The 16445-nt window shown below is 55.6% G+C and overlaps 1 protein-coding gene across 1 annotated transcript; it reads right to left on the bottom strand.

Annotated features, from left to right (window-relative positions):
- Window positions 1–36: 36 nt before the first annotated feature.
- On the bottom strand, window positions 37–8485 carry FGF5 (fibroblast growth factor 5). Its single transcript, XM_075039800.1, has 3 exons — window positions 8164–8485; window positions 5392–5495; window positions 37–1245 (listed from the first exon to the last, which is right to left on the bottom strand). Exons 1-3 carry the CDS (start codon window positions 8483–8485, stop codon window positions 898–900), a joined length of 774 nt encoding a protein of 257 aa, XP_074895901.1. The 3' UTR covers window positions 37–897.
- Window positions 8486–16445: the final 7960 nt, after the last annotated feature.

The following is a 16445-nucleotide window of genomic DNA, read 5'->3' as shown; positions in this document are numbered from 1 at the left end:
GAAGAAACCAGGGCAGTCAGAGGCCAATTGCATCCCTGTCCCCAGGAAGCAGAGGCTCGGAGGGGTCTCGGCCTGGCTCCCTCCCCGTGCGAGCAGGAATGCCACAGGGCCGGGGCAGAGGTATTTTAAAGACAGACATCGAAGCCGTACTTTGATGGACGGGAGGAGACTCACTCCTCCAGCTGTCCAGGGAAGAACAGGAGAGACCACCAGGAGCGGGGCTGCAAACAGCCGCCCTCCCCAAGCCTGCAACCCTTAAAAAAATATATATATATCTATGTATTATTGCCAACAAAGAGTTTTAAGACCCCCTTGCACCACAGGCAAGATGAATGAATTTGTTGGACTTGATCTTGTTCTTTTGTTGTGGAAGGGAGGAGCTGGTTCTTAAGAGAAGGGGAAGGGGCAGACCTGGATACACGGTGTCTGAGGTATGATCAGAGGAAAAAAAGTGCAGCAAAAAGGAGATTAAAAAAAAAAACAAAACCAAAAAGGAAAAAAAAGCACTTAATAGATTGGCTTTGAACATATCTCTTGCATGAAAATGATTGTCAAAAGAGTCACTAGTGAAAATAAGTTAAGAAAACATCTTCGCTGTAGAGGTACCTTTCTGCTTCTTTCAACCACAGAAAATTAACCCGAGGTCCATCAAGTGTTTTCCGTTCACCACAGGAATACTCTTTGGAAAGCTCAAGTTGTGTCATCCCAGCGCAGACCTCCAAGGATGCTGTCCGGTTTGCAGGGCGAAGAGAAGACCCCGAGCCCAACAGAGCTACCTGGAGCCTCGCCACATCCGTCAGGGGAGGCGGGGAGGGACACAGGTGTCCCACGAGGTCACCCCCAAAAAGCCGCCCAGGCGCCCACTCTCTCCCACACCAGCATCCCCGCCGCGGCACACTACCCGAAGCGAAACTTCAGCCGGTACTTGACGGGGCCGGGGTTTTTCCGAGGTGGGGATGGGGCGACCTTCGGTTTTGGCGGCGGTGGCGGCGGCTTCTTTTCGGGGAGGGTGACGGTGAAGGCGAGCTCGGGGGGCTGGGGCTGCCGAAAGCGGGGGAGGAAATGTGTGGAGACGTGCTGGGGCCGGGCACGGGGGCTGCAGCCCCGCTTGGCTTTGCCCCGCTTGTTGAGTGCCACGTACCACTGCCGGCCTGAGCGCGGGCTGCGGTGGACGGCCGAGGCGTAGGTGTTGTAGCTGTTCTCCTGGAATCGCTCCCGAAACTGGCAATCCGCCGTGAACCGGGCCTGCGGGGACAGAGCCGGGGGCACCGTTAGCAAAGGGCTGGTTTTACCCGTCCCCTGCCCTGTGACGCTTGCTGGGTTTTTAAGTCTCCCCAAACCAGGTCCAAACGGGCGAGCAGCAATGTGGGGCACCTGGGAAACTCCGAGGCCGCCAGGCACCCAGCAATTTGGAAAACCCCCAATACAGATACTTTCAGTAGCTGCTTGCCACCCAGTTTTGGAGTTTCTTGGAAAAAACAGGCTTGGCCTGCCCCAGCGGCACCCTTCCCTCCCGCCCCAGCTCTCCTCCTGCCCTTCCCACTGACAGGAGGGAGGACACGGCTCCATACCCACCGTGCTGCAGCCCCACCAAGGACCCTGGGTTTGAGCCCCCCGCTCCATCTCCGTTCCCGCCCTCACACCCCGCGCTCAGGCACTGAATCATCACTTAATAATCTGGAAAGGCAATTTGCATGCAGATTTTCATTGCTTCACTGAACATGGCTTTGATTGTATTGGTTGGTTTTTTGTTTGGTTTTTTTTTCTTTCTTCTTCGCCTTAAATGAACTCAGGGCATTTTGTCCCTTGATAACCTGAAGAAATTACTTGCAGCCCAAGAGCATCACCTCTTACACACAGGGGGGCTGCGCTGCCTCCCAGATGGCTGGGGCAAAAGGCTTCCCATTGCCCGAGAGGACAGGCTGAATGCTGCCCATAACAGTTCCTTGTTGCTGTCAAGGGGAAGGAAGAGAAAAAAAAAAAAAGCATGCAGAAATACAAAAATAGAACGGTAATGCCCCAGCTATGTACCCACGGCCCTGGGACACCTGGCTGCAGCCTCCAACAGCCCCTCCGAAATCCTTTGCCACGCGGGTATGGTACCTGGTGCCCTGACAGCTTCTGCAGCCGTGCCTGGGGCACCGCAGCCTGATTGCAAAGCAACGCTTCAAAACTATTGACGTGAAAGGGATGCTGAGCTCTTGAGCTTCGAAAGCCCCAGCAACGGAGAACAAGACAAACCCCCCAAGCAGCGCTTTTTAACCACAGAGAAGGCCCAATTGGCTCAGATCATTTTTAAACTCCTAATTTAACCAGCGAAGTTGCATCTTACAATTCAAGTGACAGAGTCCCCAGCCTGCCATGCATTTTTTTTCCTCATAGCACTTTGAATTAAATCTCCTTTTGCTCTTCACTTGAAAGAAACGTCACCTTGATGACTCATTTTTGCTTTCCCTGTCTTTTATACATCCTCGATGCTCAGCACAAAATGCTCTGAAACAGGCCCTGCGTTTCCCAGTGGGATCTGGGCAAACAGCAAGAGCAGGCTCTCTTGGTGTAGGAGATGCCAAGTTGGCTGCCCTGTCCCAGGCATCGAGGCTGACCGTGGCCGAGGATCCGATACTGAAATCGGATCCAGCGGGCTTTGCAAGCGCTGCTGTGAATAGGAGAAGATGCTCGTGCCCCTGCTCATACGTATTCCTGTGCAGACGGGTAAGCTCGCCACTGCTTCGCTTGTGCATAAGCCAAATCTACATTTCCAGCCTGGCCCAATGTTTCGGGGGCAATGTCACCCCGCAAAGGGAGGTGGCAGTAAGAGGGGTGCCCAGCTTCCCGTCTGAAACATCACAGGAAAAGTTCCTGCTTAAAGTAGTTTTGGGGGAACTGCTCCCAAAGAGTCAGAGTAGCATCCATTCCAAAGTGGGATTTGGGGAAGGGGGGAGGGGGTCCCCAGCTCTGGACGGGGAAGGATGTCGTGGGCTGCACCCACAGCCAGCGCATGCGGAGGGAAGCCCTCGCCCCCAGAGGACAAACCACCGTCAGAAGCCCATCAGCTGCTGCTTCGCCATCACTCTGACAGGCTTCCCCACGTCCCAACCTCTCAGCTCAGCAACCGCACCGTTTCAGCCAGGGAAAAGGCATTTTTCCCAGCACTGGGCAGGCAGGGCGGCCACAGCACGCTGGCTGGCCGTCGGATTTGCTCTGCAGCAGCTCCCAAGACAATCATGAAGAGCAATTGTGAAGTCAATTAAATTCCAAAATGCAATTCGACACAGATTTGCCCCAGTGAAGACCATGGCATTCGGTCGACTCAGAACAACTCCTGAGAAAGGAGAATTACCTAGGCCCCCTGAGAGCAAGGCTCTTCTCTCAAGTTCGTGCTGGTCCCTGCCGAGACTGACACCAAACCCCCTCCTGCCCGTTTCACGCTAAAAATGTACAAACTAGGGACCGAGGATTTATCAACGAGGAAAAAGCCATCTGTGCATGCAACTGATAATTGCTGGGATTGCTGTCATTTTCTGAAGATGGTGCGTCTAAAAATGAACCGCTTGGTAATTTAATTAAGTTGCCATCAAAAAAAAAAAAAAAAAAAAAAAAAAAAGGAGGGCTGCTGCAAAGCACTGAGCTGGGATAAAGCTGGGCCCTGGGAGCCAGTTTCGAAGGAGCCCGAATCCCTGTAGGAATGACTTTTATCTGCGGTTCAGCACAAAGTCACCGGCGTGACTCCCATATCAAAGAGCTGCCCTGAGTGACGGGCGCAGGACGCGCTTTGTACTGCTCAAAACTCATTAGGCCATGGAATAACTTTATCCTGCCAAGGCAGGAAAGAACAACAGATGCCGGGTTTGCATTATCAGCATTATTTAGCCCAGCAATCTTTAGACATTTGGGTCAAGTTTCTACAAATTTGCGGCTTTCATCCGAGCAGGGCATCGTGTGTCCTCACCCCCAGCTCTGACCCGCCTAATTGAGGTCCCTCTCCGGCTCTGCCCTTTGTGTGCCGACAATTAACCATACACCGACGAGGTTTGATTTAATTTCGGCCTGCACCAGGGCATAAATCAAGGCTTCAGCTCGGATAAGGGGCCCATTGTATGCTGTGAGGGAGGGGAAGCTCTGGAAGGTCTGGGGATCATGCGCTGCCTGCTTCTCTCTCCTCTGCATCCTTTACCTTCCCACTACTCTCCTCCTGCTCTGCCTGCTTCCTGCCCCATCTACTTCCCTCGTGTTTTCCTCCATGCAGCCATTCCCCGTTTCCCCTAGTTGCCATTCCTGCTCCTACTTTGTTTCCTAAAATAAGCAACCATGTGCTCACCCTTTAAGCATCATTAGGTTTCAGGAGCAACACTCCAGTAAGACTCAAGGGAGAGAGGCAAGTTCATAAATCTCACTCGAAGGCAATCTGTGGGCTCGGGCAGCTTAAGCTCATCAGTAACATCCGCTTTGCGACCGTGAGGTTTGGCTCATCACCGCAGGGCGGGCAACTGGCTTTTCCCTCTTCCAGGCTATCAGCCCTGAACAGCCTCCCTAGGAACAAACTTGGGTGACAGGTCGTCCAAGATGTTGCCTTCAAAATGCCCTTCTTTGGAAGTTGCACTTACACCCGCCTTTAAAAGATGACGACTTTCATGTAAGCATGGTAGTTACTTTCATTTGTTTAAAAGATCTCTAGAACTAACAGGAAAAACTTAGAAAGCAGCATCTTGAAGTTGAAAAAAACAGTGAAATCAACTTAAAGGATTTATTCAATGCAAAAGTCCTGGAAAAAGCACACTTAGACCTGCAGGAGACCCCAACCTTCAGGAAAACAGCCTGCAGAAACAAAAGTTACTGGGATTTTCCCACTCTAGCTGCAATGCTCCCACACGGGCTGGACCTCACCTGCCCAAAGCCCTGCATGCAGCCGCACACTGTCACCGGGGACGTCTCTCCCCCATGGGCGAACCCAGCCAAAATGCCAGGGCTGCAGCCCCTTCCCCGCAAGCACGTGGGCTCCTGGCGCCACGCATGCCGCTCTCTGGGAGACATTTGGCTAAAACCGTCTGCATGATCTGCTGCAGAAGTTGCTAAAAATAAACCGGCAATGCTCAAAGAACAAGTCCTTTTGATGCAAACACCCAACTGCAAAAAAAAAAAAAAAAAAAAAAAAAGCACTTTTTTTTGGTTAAATGCAGTAAGTAGGGATACGGGCTTTGGGGTTTTAGGCTCCACCTGTCCCCTATCTGTCTGCAGGGTGCCGATGCCGCCCAGCACGGAGCCCTCCCAGCAGCCGAAAGGCCTCGGCACGCCGCCGGGGCCCTGCCTGGGAGCATTGCTGCCACGTGCACGTGAAGATGTCACAAGGCCTTTAATAAACAATACATACTGATAAGCGGGGGGTTTACTTACACTTGCATGGAGTTTTCCTTTTTTTGACATCGCTAAAAATTTGTTGCTGAAAACTCCTCGTATTCCTACAATCCCCTGAGACACAGCAAATATTTCCAAAATACCTAGGATGACAGAAATCCCAAAATAAATCACAGTTCTTTTCACATTGGTGTGACAAAGAAAAAAGAAAAAAAAAAAAAAAAATCAGTCTCATAGGTTTGCATTTCCTTTCCACACAACCCTGCTCCTCAGCTGCCTGGCTCCAGGCTCTGTTCCTCTGCCCCACAGACAGACCGGCATGGACTCCAGGATGGCTACAGGGTGGTGATTGGTTTGGGTTTTTTTCTTTTTAAAAGCTGCGTTTCAGAGGACAATTTCTGACTCAGCTGCGACAGAACGAGTTCACCCCTGGGGAAATCCCTCTTAAGGGTGATAAAAGCTCCTTGTGCCTACAGCTAGCTTGCTGAGATCAGCTTGCCCATCCTCCTCCCATATATGCCAGCCTGTGGAAATAAAGGTGTCACACACGCCATTTGGGGCTAGAAGTACCAATAATGGTTTCTTACATTCTTAGGCCCCTCCTCACAGCAAGGCTCAGGGAGCAGGGTGCTACTCAGCCCAGCTGCGAGAAAACAAGACATTTTCCCCTCAAACAGTTACTTTCTGAGCAGGATTGGGCTCTGGTCCCCGGCGGGGCGTGCGTGACCTATAGCTTGTCTTACAGAAGAGCTTCAACCTCGGAGCATCCTTCAGCAACAGCACTGACACGTTTTGCTTCCCCGCACAGCGCAGCATCTCCCTGGGCAGAGGAAGGGTGGCAGCCGGGGTCGGGCGTCCCGTCGTGCGTGTCCCCCCCCCGACACCCCCACCAACCAAGGGAGCCAGGCTAAGCACCAAGTCCCCAACGTGCCCTTCACACCCTGGGAAAAAAGCATCGCTACCCCCGGATGCAGCCCTGGGGTAGTCCCAGGGGGGGTCTCGGTGACCCCAGCCCCCAAGGAAGGACCCCACGAGGCCGGCCCCAGCAAAGGGCCGCGTGGATTAACGTGCCAAGAGCAAGTATGAAGCCTCTGTTAAATCCCCGAGGCCAAGGGATCGGATCACCACTTCCCATGTTTATTTTAAGGAGGAAGTGCAGCTCCCGGAGGCACCCAAGTCCCGGCACTAAGAGCCTGGGGGGCACTTTGGGGGGGGCTGGTGGGCCGCCCCTCCTCACCCCACATGCCCCAGCGTTAGCGACTGCCAGAGACATGGGGCCGTGCACCCCCAATGCAACAAGGTACGTGCCCTCTCCAGCACCCTCCCTGTCCTCAAGGGCACCCCAAAACCTACCGGCCTTTGGGGGTGGTGGCCGCGCTGGCTGGGAGACGTACTCCCAGTTGATGGGGTGCCCTGCGTCAAGCCCAGTTCCCCAGGGGCCAAAGCTGGGGTTTCTCCGCCAAAAGCGGGACTTCTTCCCCACGGGGGGACGACGGCCCCTCTGGGCAACACCTTGGCATGGCCCGCCCCCCCCCCCCCCCCATCAGCACAGCCCCCAGCCAGGCCTGGCTCCACTCCGAAGTGCGGAGCTGGTGCCGCTGTCGCCTTTCCGGGAAGAAAATCTCAGATTAAAGAAGAAGGAACTTCACATAATCCAAGTCCCTATGAGACAGCTGTGGCATCGAAGGCTGCGCACATCTCACAAGGGACAGCCCCTTTGCCATGCCACTGTGGGACAGGGTCCAGCGGGGGGGGGGGGGGGGGGGGGGGCACGGCGCAAACAGACCCTCCAAACTTGCGTCTCCCAAAACAGCCCTGGTGTGGATGCCCCGATTTCCCATCCATCCCCTTTGCAGCCCCTAAACTCCTCCTGGCCATGCACCTGCAGTGCTCCTCGAAGCCCCAGGCAGGGTTTCTGGTCTCCCAGCATCCCTGCCTGCAGGCTGCCCTCCTTCGTGGGGCCACAGCACAGACCAGGGCCCGAATTTTTCGGTCCAGGCCAGATGTGGCTGTTGCTCGGTGAGCACGCCCGACAGCTGAAGCCACGCGTGCTGCTAGGGTCACCTCAGGCCCCAGCCCTCAGGCTCTTTAAGTGATTTTTCATCCCCGCCTGCCATTTCATTCCCTCTAACAGGATATCACGGCAACTCCGACCCGAAGGATAAGCCATGAGTTAGCACAGCTTTCTCTCAGGGGAACGTCAGCCTCGGTCCTATTTTTAAACTGCATATATCCTATCGCTGTGCTGGAAGAATGAGAATGCAGAAGGAAGAATGGAAAAGTTACACAGGGAAAGGACGGGAAAAGGGCGTAAGGGAGAGCCCGGTGCAGCATCCTCCCCCCAGGCACCCCAGCGAGGTGCTGTGGCAGGAGCACAAACCTCACACCTTGACATCGATCCCCGTGGATTCCTTTCCTCAAGGTGGGCGAAGCCCGCGGGGTGGCACTGCCCAAAGAGAGCAGGGCAGACCTCGCTCTGCTCCCCGGAGCGGCATCCCACCCGGCTCCACGTCCCACCCGAGCCCGCAGGGCGCGGCACCATCCCCAGCACCCTCCCCGGCCCCAGCCTCCCGGGGCAGGCAGCACCCCAAATTCACCTTTCCCGAGGCCGCCCGGGCTGCAGCTCGCCCCAGGGGAAGGCAGCAGGCAAGCCAGGGGGTCCCTCACCCCAGAAGAAACACCCCCAGGGATGGGGATGCCGGCGCCACGCCGGGGCGGGGGGGGAATGCCCCGCTGCCCCCCACGCTGGGGCACGGCCAGGCGCCCCCCGGCCCCCCCCTTGCCCCCTAACAACCCCCACCCGGCACTCACTGAGCGGGCTCGCGTCGTGGGCGCCGTCCACCCGGCCGTCGGGGTGCAGCTGGAGGTGGAAGCCGATGCCCACCCGGCAGTACAGCCGGCCCCGCCGCCGCCCCGGGCGGCTCCGCGGGAAGCGGCTCGGCCCCGCCGCCGCCGCCGAGGAAGAGGAGGAGGAAGACGAGGAGGAAGAGGAGGAGGAGGAGGAGGAGGAGGAAGGCACGGGGGCGTTGCGGCCCGCCGGCCCCGGCTGCGCCCCGCCGGGCACCTGCTCCCGCCGGGCGCGGGCGGGCAGGGCGAGGAGGAGGAGGAGGAGGAGGAGGAAGGACGGTCTCATGCTGCCGGCGGGAGGGAGGGCGCCGCGCCGCATCCCGCTCCGCCGCGCAGCCCCGGCGGGGGGGACCGGGCACGGAGCGGGGAGGTGGGGGGGACCGGGACGCCTCTCCCCGCCGCCGCCACCGGGGTATTTATAAGCGGGCGGCGGCCCCGCACCTGTGCCCGGCCCCGGCAGCGCCGAGCACCCCCCGCACTGCGCCGCCCCCCGCGGCAGATGCTGGGGCTCGGGGGGAGCATAAATCTGGGGAATTAACTTGTCCGCCCCGCCGAGACGGAGGCGCTGGGGCTGCGCCTCGGGTTACCGCCGAGAAATAACCTTGTCAGCGGCTTCACCCGCGGCCGGGCAAGGGGGCTCGGCGGGGCCGGCGGAACCCTCAGCGAGGGGAAGGGATTGGGTTGCAGCCCCCCGGGCCGGGGGCGCGGGGGGGATGACAGCCGGCAGCTGCACCGCCAGCCCGGCCTCAGCCCCGGGCAAGGGGCACGGGAGAGGATCTGGGGCTGGAGGCGGCACCCCGAGGGGGAAAGCCGCCTTCCCTCCTGCACGGGGCGGCCATGCCGCGCTCGGCCCCGGAGAGCGGCCCTTGGGGGTCAGCGGGGGGCTCCCGGAGCTGCCACCACCGTAAATCCCCTGCCAGCATCTCCACGGGTGCGGGGAAGCGCTGGCCCTTGTCTAGGCACAGTAGCCCCCGTGGTTCCCAGGCAGGGGGGATGGCAGCCCTACGGCCTCCCACCGCCCACACGGTAACCCCCCCACGTGTGCGCTGCCCCGCCAGCACCAGCGGCCGTATTTCTTCCCAATTACAAAGTCGACTGCCACGCAGCACCGCGGCGTGGGAGGAGACCCTGCGGCGACGGCCCATCCATCACCCCGGCGCAGCGCCAAGCACGTTCTGCTTTTTTTCAGTGCCTGCGGCTGCTCGAGGCTCCCTACGCATCTCCCAGAGCCACTGGGAAAACCTCCCCTCTACAAAAGCCAACACTGGCCAAACTCACCCTGCCCAGGGCACAGTCCAACTTGTGCACCTATGTGCCCTGACTGCTCTTGCAAATCTGTGCTGTCCCACTCAACCCTACCCAGAAAACGCTCTGCAGCTTGCACCAGGGTTGGCTCTGGCCAGTGGGCTCGGCCAGGATGCGCGCCCAGGGATCGGGTTCGGCAGGAAGGAGGCAGAGCGGGTGGCACGCTGGAGGGTGACCTTCGCCTTCAGAGGAAGCTGAAGGTCAGGGGCACAGGGAGGGACACGCACTTAAGGGGCCATATCCAGCCTGACTGACACCTGGCACAGTCTGGGGTGCCAGGAATGATCTCACAACAACATTACTGCAATTTCAAACTATTTATCAGCACGTATATATATACACACACACATACACAGATATATGCACACACATGTTTATATATAAATATGTATTCATAGACAGTCCTATATATAGGTGCACATACCTGAAGGAAGGTCAGGGCACTCAAAAGCTTGTTTACTTCTTCCAGCTGTAGTGATTGGCCTAGTAAAATCTATGACTTCCTCTTACCAACCTCATCTTCTTTAATTACATGCACATGCTGACTCTAAATCCAGATCCACAAGCAAGACAAGGACCTAAAGGGGTTGTGAACCTCCCCCATGATGTTTGCACTGGACCTTATATATCGGTATGGCTGAGGCACACATGGAGGCACAGCCACATCGCCTGAGGAGGATTTCCCCTTTTACATCTTGCTTTAAAGGCTGGAGCTGCCAAAGGGTTGGCCCCTGGGAAATCTCTGTTCTCCATCCAGGCTGACGAGACTGTAAACCATATCTGCCACTGCAAGTAAAGGTGAATGTAAAAGTGTTTAAAGTCTTCATCATGGGGGTGACTGGGCACAGCAGCAGCCCAGGAGCAGGAAGGATGCACATGCAAGTCCCCGGGGGGCGATGCCCACCTAAAGCTGCCATGCCCAGAGATTCACCAGCACGACAAGCCTCCCGAATTTTAACCCTTGTGTCCATCTCCATAGCTTCCACTAGCTTCTCTGGTGCCACCCTGGCTGCCAGGCATCCCCTGCTCAGAGAGGCTTCTAGACCATTTTCTGCCCCCCCCAGCAATGAAGAAATCCTGAAAACCTGAAGTTCCATGGGGCGAGGCCATGGGAAAGGCTACCAGGAAGGTGACAGCGGCCAGGTGGCCTTGCCCAAGCTGGTCCTGTTGACCTGCTGTTGGTGGGGACACCACCGCGCTGCATGTTCATGACCCTTTCTGGGGAGCACTGTGAGACAGCCGCGACCTTTCGAGTCTCCCCCGCTGCACTCTCCACTTTTTCCTGCTGTGGGCTAGGACATGGATACCCTGCCTGAGAGGGGGTGTCCTGCCCACCTGCAGGATGCTGTCGCCCTCCTGTGGGGACTGCCGTGCCCCCAACAGGGTCATAGCCCAGCCAGCTGTGCCGGCCCCCGACATGGGGCATGATATTGTCCTTATGGCACATTTTCATCTTCACAGTTAAACCCTAAGGAAGAAAACTCCCAAATGGTCCTTTGGGCATGAACTACATCAGCTTGGGTTGTTTTCATTTGAATCTATTCATTAACACAAGGCATTAACTTTCATTTCAAATAGTCTAAGTGCCTATGTAGTATAACTCAGTAAAAAAAAAAAACCAACTCTTAAACCTAAATAAATAAGTAAGTAGATATAATAGTCAATTTCCTGGAATAATCCAGTGTAATTGCCTTTGGCAGTAGCAGCCCTTACATACACACCAGCAGCTTCTGAAGCCTAATGCTGATGTTATGTTACCTAAATTATTCAAGGCTTGGTTACAGAGAAAACTTCTAGCAAGTGGAGAGGATAAGTTGGGTTTCAAGTGTAAAATTCTTGCTTGAAGAGGCGAAGGGCTCTTCTGAGCCTCTGCCCTATCTGCTGCATAACACAGGGCCACGCCCTGCTGTCATAACCTGACTACCCTGAGGGGTTATGCATTGGTAAAGGTTCAGGCCGTCCAAGACGGATCTGGGTCGTAACAATACTCCGATTCCTCCCGAGGCGCCTTACCTACATCTAACTCTTTAAGGTGGGTATACGTACAGTACTTGGCCAATGTCCATAGGATGATGTTTGAAAACAGGAGATAAAAGAAAAGTACCCATTGGGCTCCAGTAGGAAGAGAATTAAACCGATCAAATATTGCAATTACCAATATATGTACACTTCATTAAGCATCTAAATACTCGCTAATGCTTACTCTGTTAGATCTGACAGATCTAGGTCTATTCAAATAATCATAGGTAAAAGCAGTTATGAACTTAATAGTAAGAGCAATGATGATACAGGTAACACGCAAGATTGCAATTAAGGCAAGTGGCAGTGTGTCCCAGGCCGGGAGGATGTCACCACACTAGTGAGATCCTCAGCCGGCTCTGTCCTGAAGTCATCTTTTATAGAGTTCCTTTACCTGCATGCAATTATTGGCAGCTCTGATCCAAAAGCAAACCACAAACCACAGGCCAAGTTCATAAAAGCATGTAAAGGTCCGTCGCAGAGTATACATTTCCGACTTCGGGAATTAAGCGCCCGCTGTGGCAAGGTGCTTGTGGTTTTGTGTCAGCAAAGTTTGCCATGAGACAGAAGGAGTGGAGGGGTCGGTCAGCACATCTGCCACGGCATGAACACTCCCGCCTCCAAATGCCAGCCCAGCACTGTTTTAATTGCCTCTTAAAAACATGCAAGGCAAAATGTGACAAGACATAAAACAAGCCAGCAAAGCTCTGTTCAGCAAGCTTGTGTGTGAACCTGTAGCCCTGGCCATACCTGAGCTGCCATGTGCTCCACCAGCCCTGTGCTTATAGGAACCAACCCTGGTTCCCACAAGACATATGTGTGTGGGTATGGGGAACCCCAGCCAAACCATGCCAGGCTACAGCAAGACCATACCAGACAGCCTCGCGGGGAAAGTACACCAGGCTTTCAACATCTCTTGTTTTTTTCACTCACAAGAAGATTTATTTCACAGTATTCGCAGAGTAATAGCACACTGGATTCAACCTCTCAGGTGACTGCAGAGCAACACTGTGTCCCTGTACTCCTGCAGGCACAGGGTGCCCTGGGGCCAGCCGCTCCCTGGGGAAATGCACCCCACCCCACCCCAGGAGCTTGCAAAAAAGCCTTTGCAATAAGGATTTGTGGCCTGAAGGAGACCCACCTGCAGCAGGACGGGGAGGGGTGGCTGGACCCCAAGTCATGCTGCAAGGACATACCCCATGTCCCTCTTGGAAGCGTGCCCGCTCCTGGGGGAAGGTGCAAGCCTTGGCTGCCGGAGCACCTCTGCGCAGAGCTGAAAGCAGAATATGTTATTACACGCATTCAACCGGCTTAATTTAATTAAGATGATAACCCAGGTACTGCCGGGTGACATGCACCCCTTCCCTATGGGCACAAAAGCAACCGGGGTCGCTCAGAAGCCACCTTACCAGCCCCAGCACTGGAGAAACACCAGACTGACACGCTGCAGCTCCTGAGAGGCCACGGCTGCAGACAGCTATAGGAAAGGGCAAAGCTGAGCCAAGACCCCAAGATGTTTCATTTCAGAGGAGCCCGAGCACAGCTTGCCCTGCAGTGCATCCCCACGTTTCTGTGGGCAGAGGCAGGCAGCAAGCTTGCAGGACAACAACAAACAGCCGCTGCCCTAATGGATTAGTTTGGTCTATTAAGTCAAAACACAGCGTAAACTGTGCAGCTGGAAGAGGGACGTGATGCTGAACGCAACAGGCCATGGGCACGGGCTGGTCCCAGGTGTGCCACAGCGTTTGCACACCGTGTTCAGCAACTCTCCTGCAATTATCCAGACATACCATCAACACAGGACACACTGGTGCATCCCCAGGCATGTGCAGTCACCCCTGCCAACAGTCGAGACCCCCTTAAAAGAAGGCAAACTCACAAACCTCCCCAGAGCAATGCAGAGGGATTTCTGACAGGCAGCTGGTACCGAAGGGGGAACTGCTCTGGAAACACGGGTGTATTTGCACTTCAGCGCATGTCCATACACACCCAGCATCTCTTTTGCACAATGAGGCCTCTTGGGACCCTGCAGGCTGTCTGTGCCCAGGGCTGCAGCACATCCCCGGGGTAAGCGAAGCTCTAAAGGCATCGCTGCAGACAAGGGCTGTGCCGAGGCAAGGGAGTGGAGACAGGCAGTGCTGCGCTCCCGGCCAGGTGTGCCCTCTTCGCACCTGTGGGACAAGAAAGAGAAAACAACCAGTTAACACTTAATCCTTGAGTGGCACAATGTCCAGCTGTTATAACGGCTAATAGGTAAAGAAAAAAATATTAACAAGTAAAAAAAAACCCTCTCTTTAAAAACATCCAAAGCAAGCCAGGTGTTTTCCAGCATCTTGCAGAACAGCACCATATTTGACAGAAACTTTCCCCATGGGTGTATTTGTTTTAAACCCACCATCAATATCTTCTGTACTGGGCAAGATCTTTTTCCCCTCCAAATAAGACCTTAGCAGCAGGGTCTGGTTTTGGCTCCAAAGTAGAGAACAAGCACTGTATAGCTCTTATTATTTTCAAAATGAGTAAACTATTTCAGTCTTTTCTCTGATATCCGCAGGCAAATAACTCATTTTTAAGAGCAAGGTATTACAATGAAATCTTAATAGCTGCTTTTTCAATTTGAACAGCTTGCGCAATTACAGGTTAACTAGCAATACACACCTTGCAAAGAGGAGCCCAGCCTACTCAGGAGCAACCACAGCAAATGGTGTCACTGACCAGGCAGCAGACTTTCATGCCTCCATCACGCCAGCACACCGCTTTGTATCTCCACGCTTAGCAGAAAAGCCAGCAGAGAGATTTTTGGGCAACCTCTCAGGCTGTGATGCAGCACTCGGGCATCGCACCAAGGGCTTGCCGTGAGCCGGGGGGATGCTCTGGGGGAGCTGGGAGGGGACTGATGCCTGTGAAAGACTTGCTCAGACACCTCTGTTCAGACCTAAGGAAAAAAAATCTGGGTGAAAGCAGCTCTGTTCAGCCTGCATCCACGCAGCCTGGGAGTTCAGCTGCCCGTGTCCGATCGCACGGGTGGTAATCCACGGCTGAACCTGCTGCCGCATGGAGCCAAAGGCAAAGCTCCCACTGGCTTCGGCGGGGGCAGGATCAGGCCCCAGGGCAGGCAGCTGTGCTTGGCTTCAGCCCAGGGATTTGCGAGCTGCGGGTCTGCTGCCTGTGGCTGCCTGACTGCTGCTTGTTGTATTAAAAACGAACAAACCCCCCCCCCAAATCACAGCTTTGCCCATGCGCATCACTGACACGTATTAGAATAAACGCAATTCACATCTGCTTTCAAGTAGTAACTACCAGGGATGCAAGCCTGCCTGCTGCACACTGGTAACAGCGTTAATATCAACATTTGTTATAATTATTATTATTATTTGCAGCGTGAAGGACCTGCTGCGGCCAAGTCCTGAGCCCCGATAGCCCAAGGGAAACTCTCGTCACCCTCCTTTGTACAATACCCAACCATACAGGACCAAGAGTGCTGCCTGCTCTTATTTTGTGATGCCATGCTTGTCCAGATAGCATCAGCTGGCTTTTATTTGTCCCTTCTGATCTCAATAGCCAAAATAAAGTCTAACGTCTTCGATTAAGTTTCCTGCCCACAAGTCCTGTACATTTTTGGTATTTACATAGAGGAACAGAAGGAGCTTTGTGTACCAGTAGTAGCACAGGGTACCTGCTGTACCACCCGTACGTCGTGCGACAACGTTTTTAAGGGTCTGACCGCGCAGGCAGACGCTCCGGAGCCCAGACAGAGCCCACGGGCAAAGCCCCGGGACTTAGCACTGTGCCTGCAGCCAGGGCCGAAACCACAGGGTGGAAGAGCAGGGTGCTGCGGGGTGCTGCCAGGGCAGGACAGGGCCCCTGCCCGCCACAGAAGCACACGCAGCTGCTCGGCTGCGACAGGCCGTGAAGTATTCGGATGTAATCTTAGAGATGCTGTACGCTCCGAGGTGCCCAAGACCCTGCAATACTCACCCGTGGGCCAGACCCAGAAGACGCAAAGCAGCAGCTCTTTAACAACACCGGGTCCCGACAACCGAAGGGAATGCATGAAGTCGGGGAAGGGGGGGGACGACATCACTTGCCCCCCCCCCCCTTTTCTAAGTCCCCCCCAGGCTCCAGGGAAGGCTCTGAGCCCCGAAAACAGCCCCGGGGCTGCTGGAGAAACGGAGCTGTCCCGAGAAAAGAACCGGGAGCACCACGCAACCCCCTCCTCCCCCCAACCGAGGACCCCCCCCCCCCGCCGACCACCTCACCACGCTCCCCGCCGAGCCGAGCCCGCCGGTGGCCCCGCTAGATGGCGGTGCCCGCCCGCCTGCGCCGCCCCCGGCAGCCAGCGCCCCGCCGGGGGGAGTCCCACGCCGGTGCTAGCACCGGCACCGGGCCACCTTAGAGCAGAACGCCGCAGAGATGTTACCGCCGTTGAGAGGGTGAAAAAACTCCGGGAGAGTAATTAGGGCCTCGCCCCCGCAATTAATTGCGGCCAGGTGGAGCCACGCGTGTTCCTGACGGCAAACGAACGGCAGTCGCGAGGTGCCGTTTCGAGCGGCTCGCCTGGGTTGGGGGGCTCCGAGGGAGCGAACGGCATCAGAAGGAAGCTGGGGGGGGACGGGGACGGGGACGTGATTCCAGCACAGCCTACGAGTGGCGGGGAGTAATCCGAACGGAAAACGAGTCGTACGGGGGGAACCTCCCGACTCTGACGCCACTTTCCTATCAGGGACCCCCTCTGTGCTCTTTTGACGTACGGGAGGGCCAGCGCTGGTTGATCAGCCTCGGCTCTTTCCGGGAAGAGACAAGAAGGCTCCAAGTATGCGGAGTTTTTAAGCGTGCCTTAGTTGAAGCTCCAGCCAGCTTCCCCCGGAGCTGTAAAAGCTCTGCAGCGGGTCCGGGCACCTCACGGCAAACTCTGCAACCCG

This window comes from Buteo buteo, chromosome 1 (genome assembly GCF_964188355.1).
Source record: "Buteo buteo chromosome 1, bButBut1.hap1.1, whole genome shotgun sequence".
NCBI classification, from domain to species: Eukaryota; Metazoa; Chordata; class Aves; order Accipitriformes; family Accipitridae; genus Buteo; species Buteo buteo.
The sequence above is the reverse complement of the archived record's forward strand: the minus strand, read 5'-3'. Positions and strand labels throughout refer to the sequence as shown.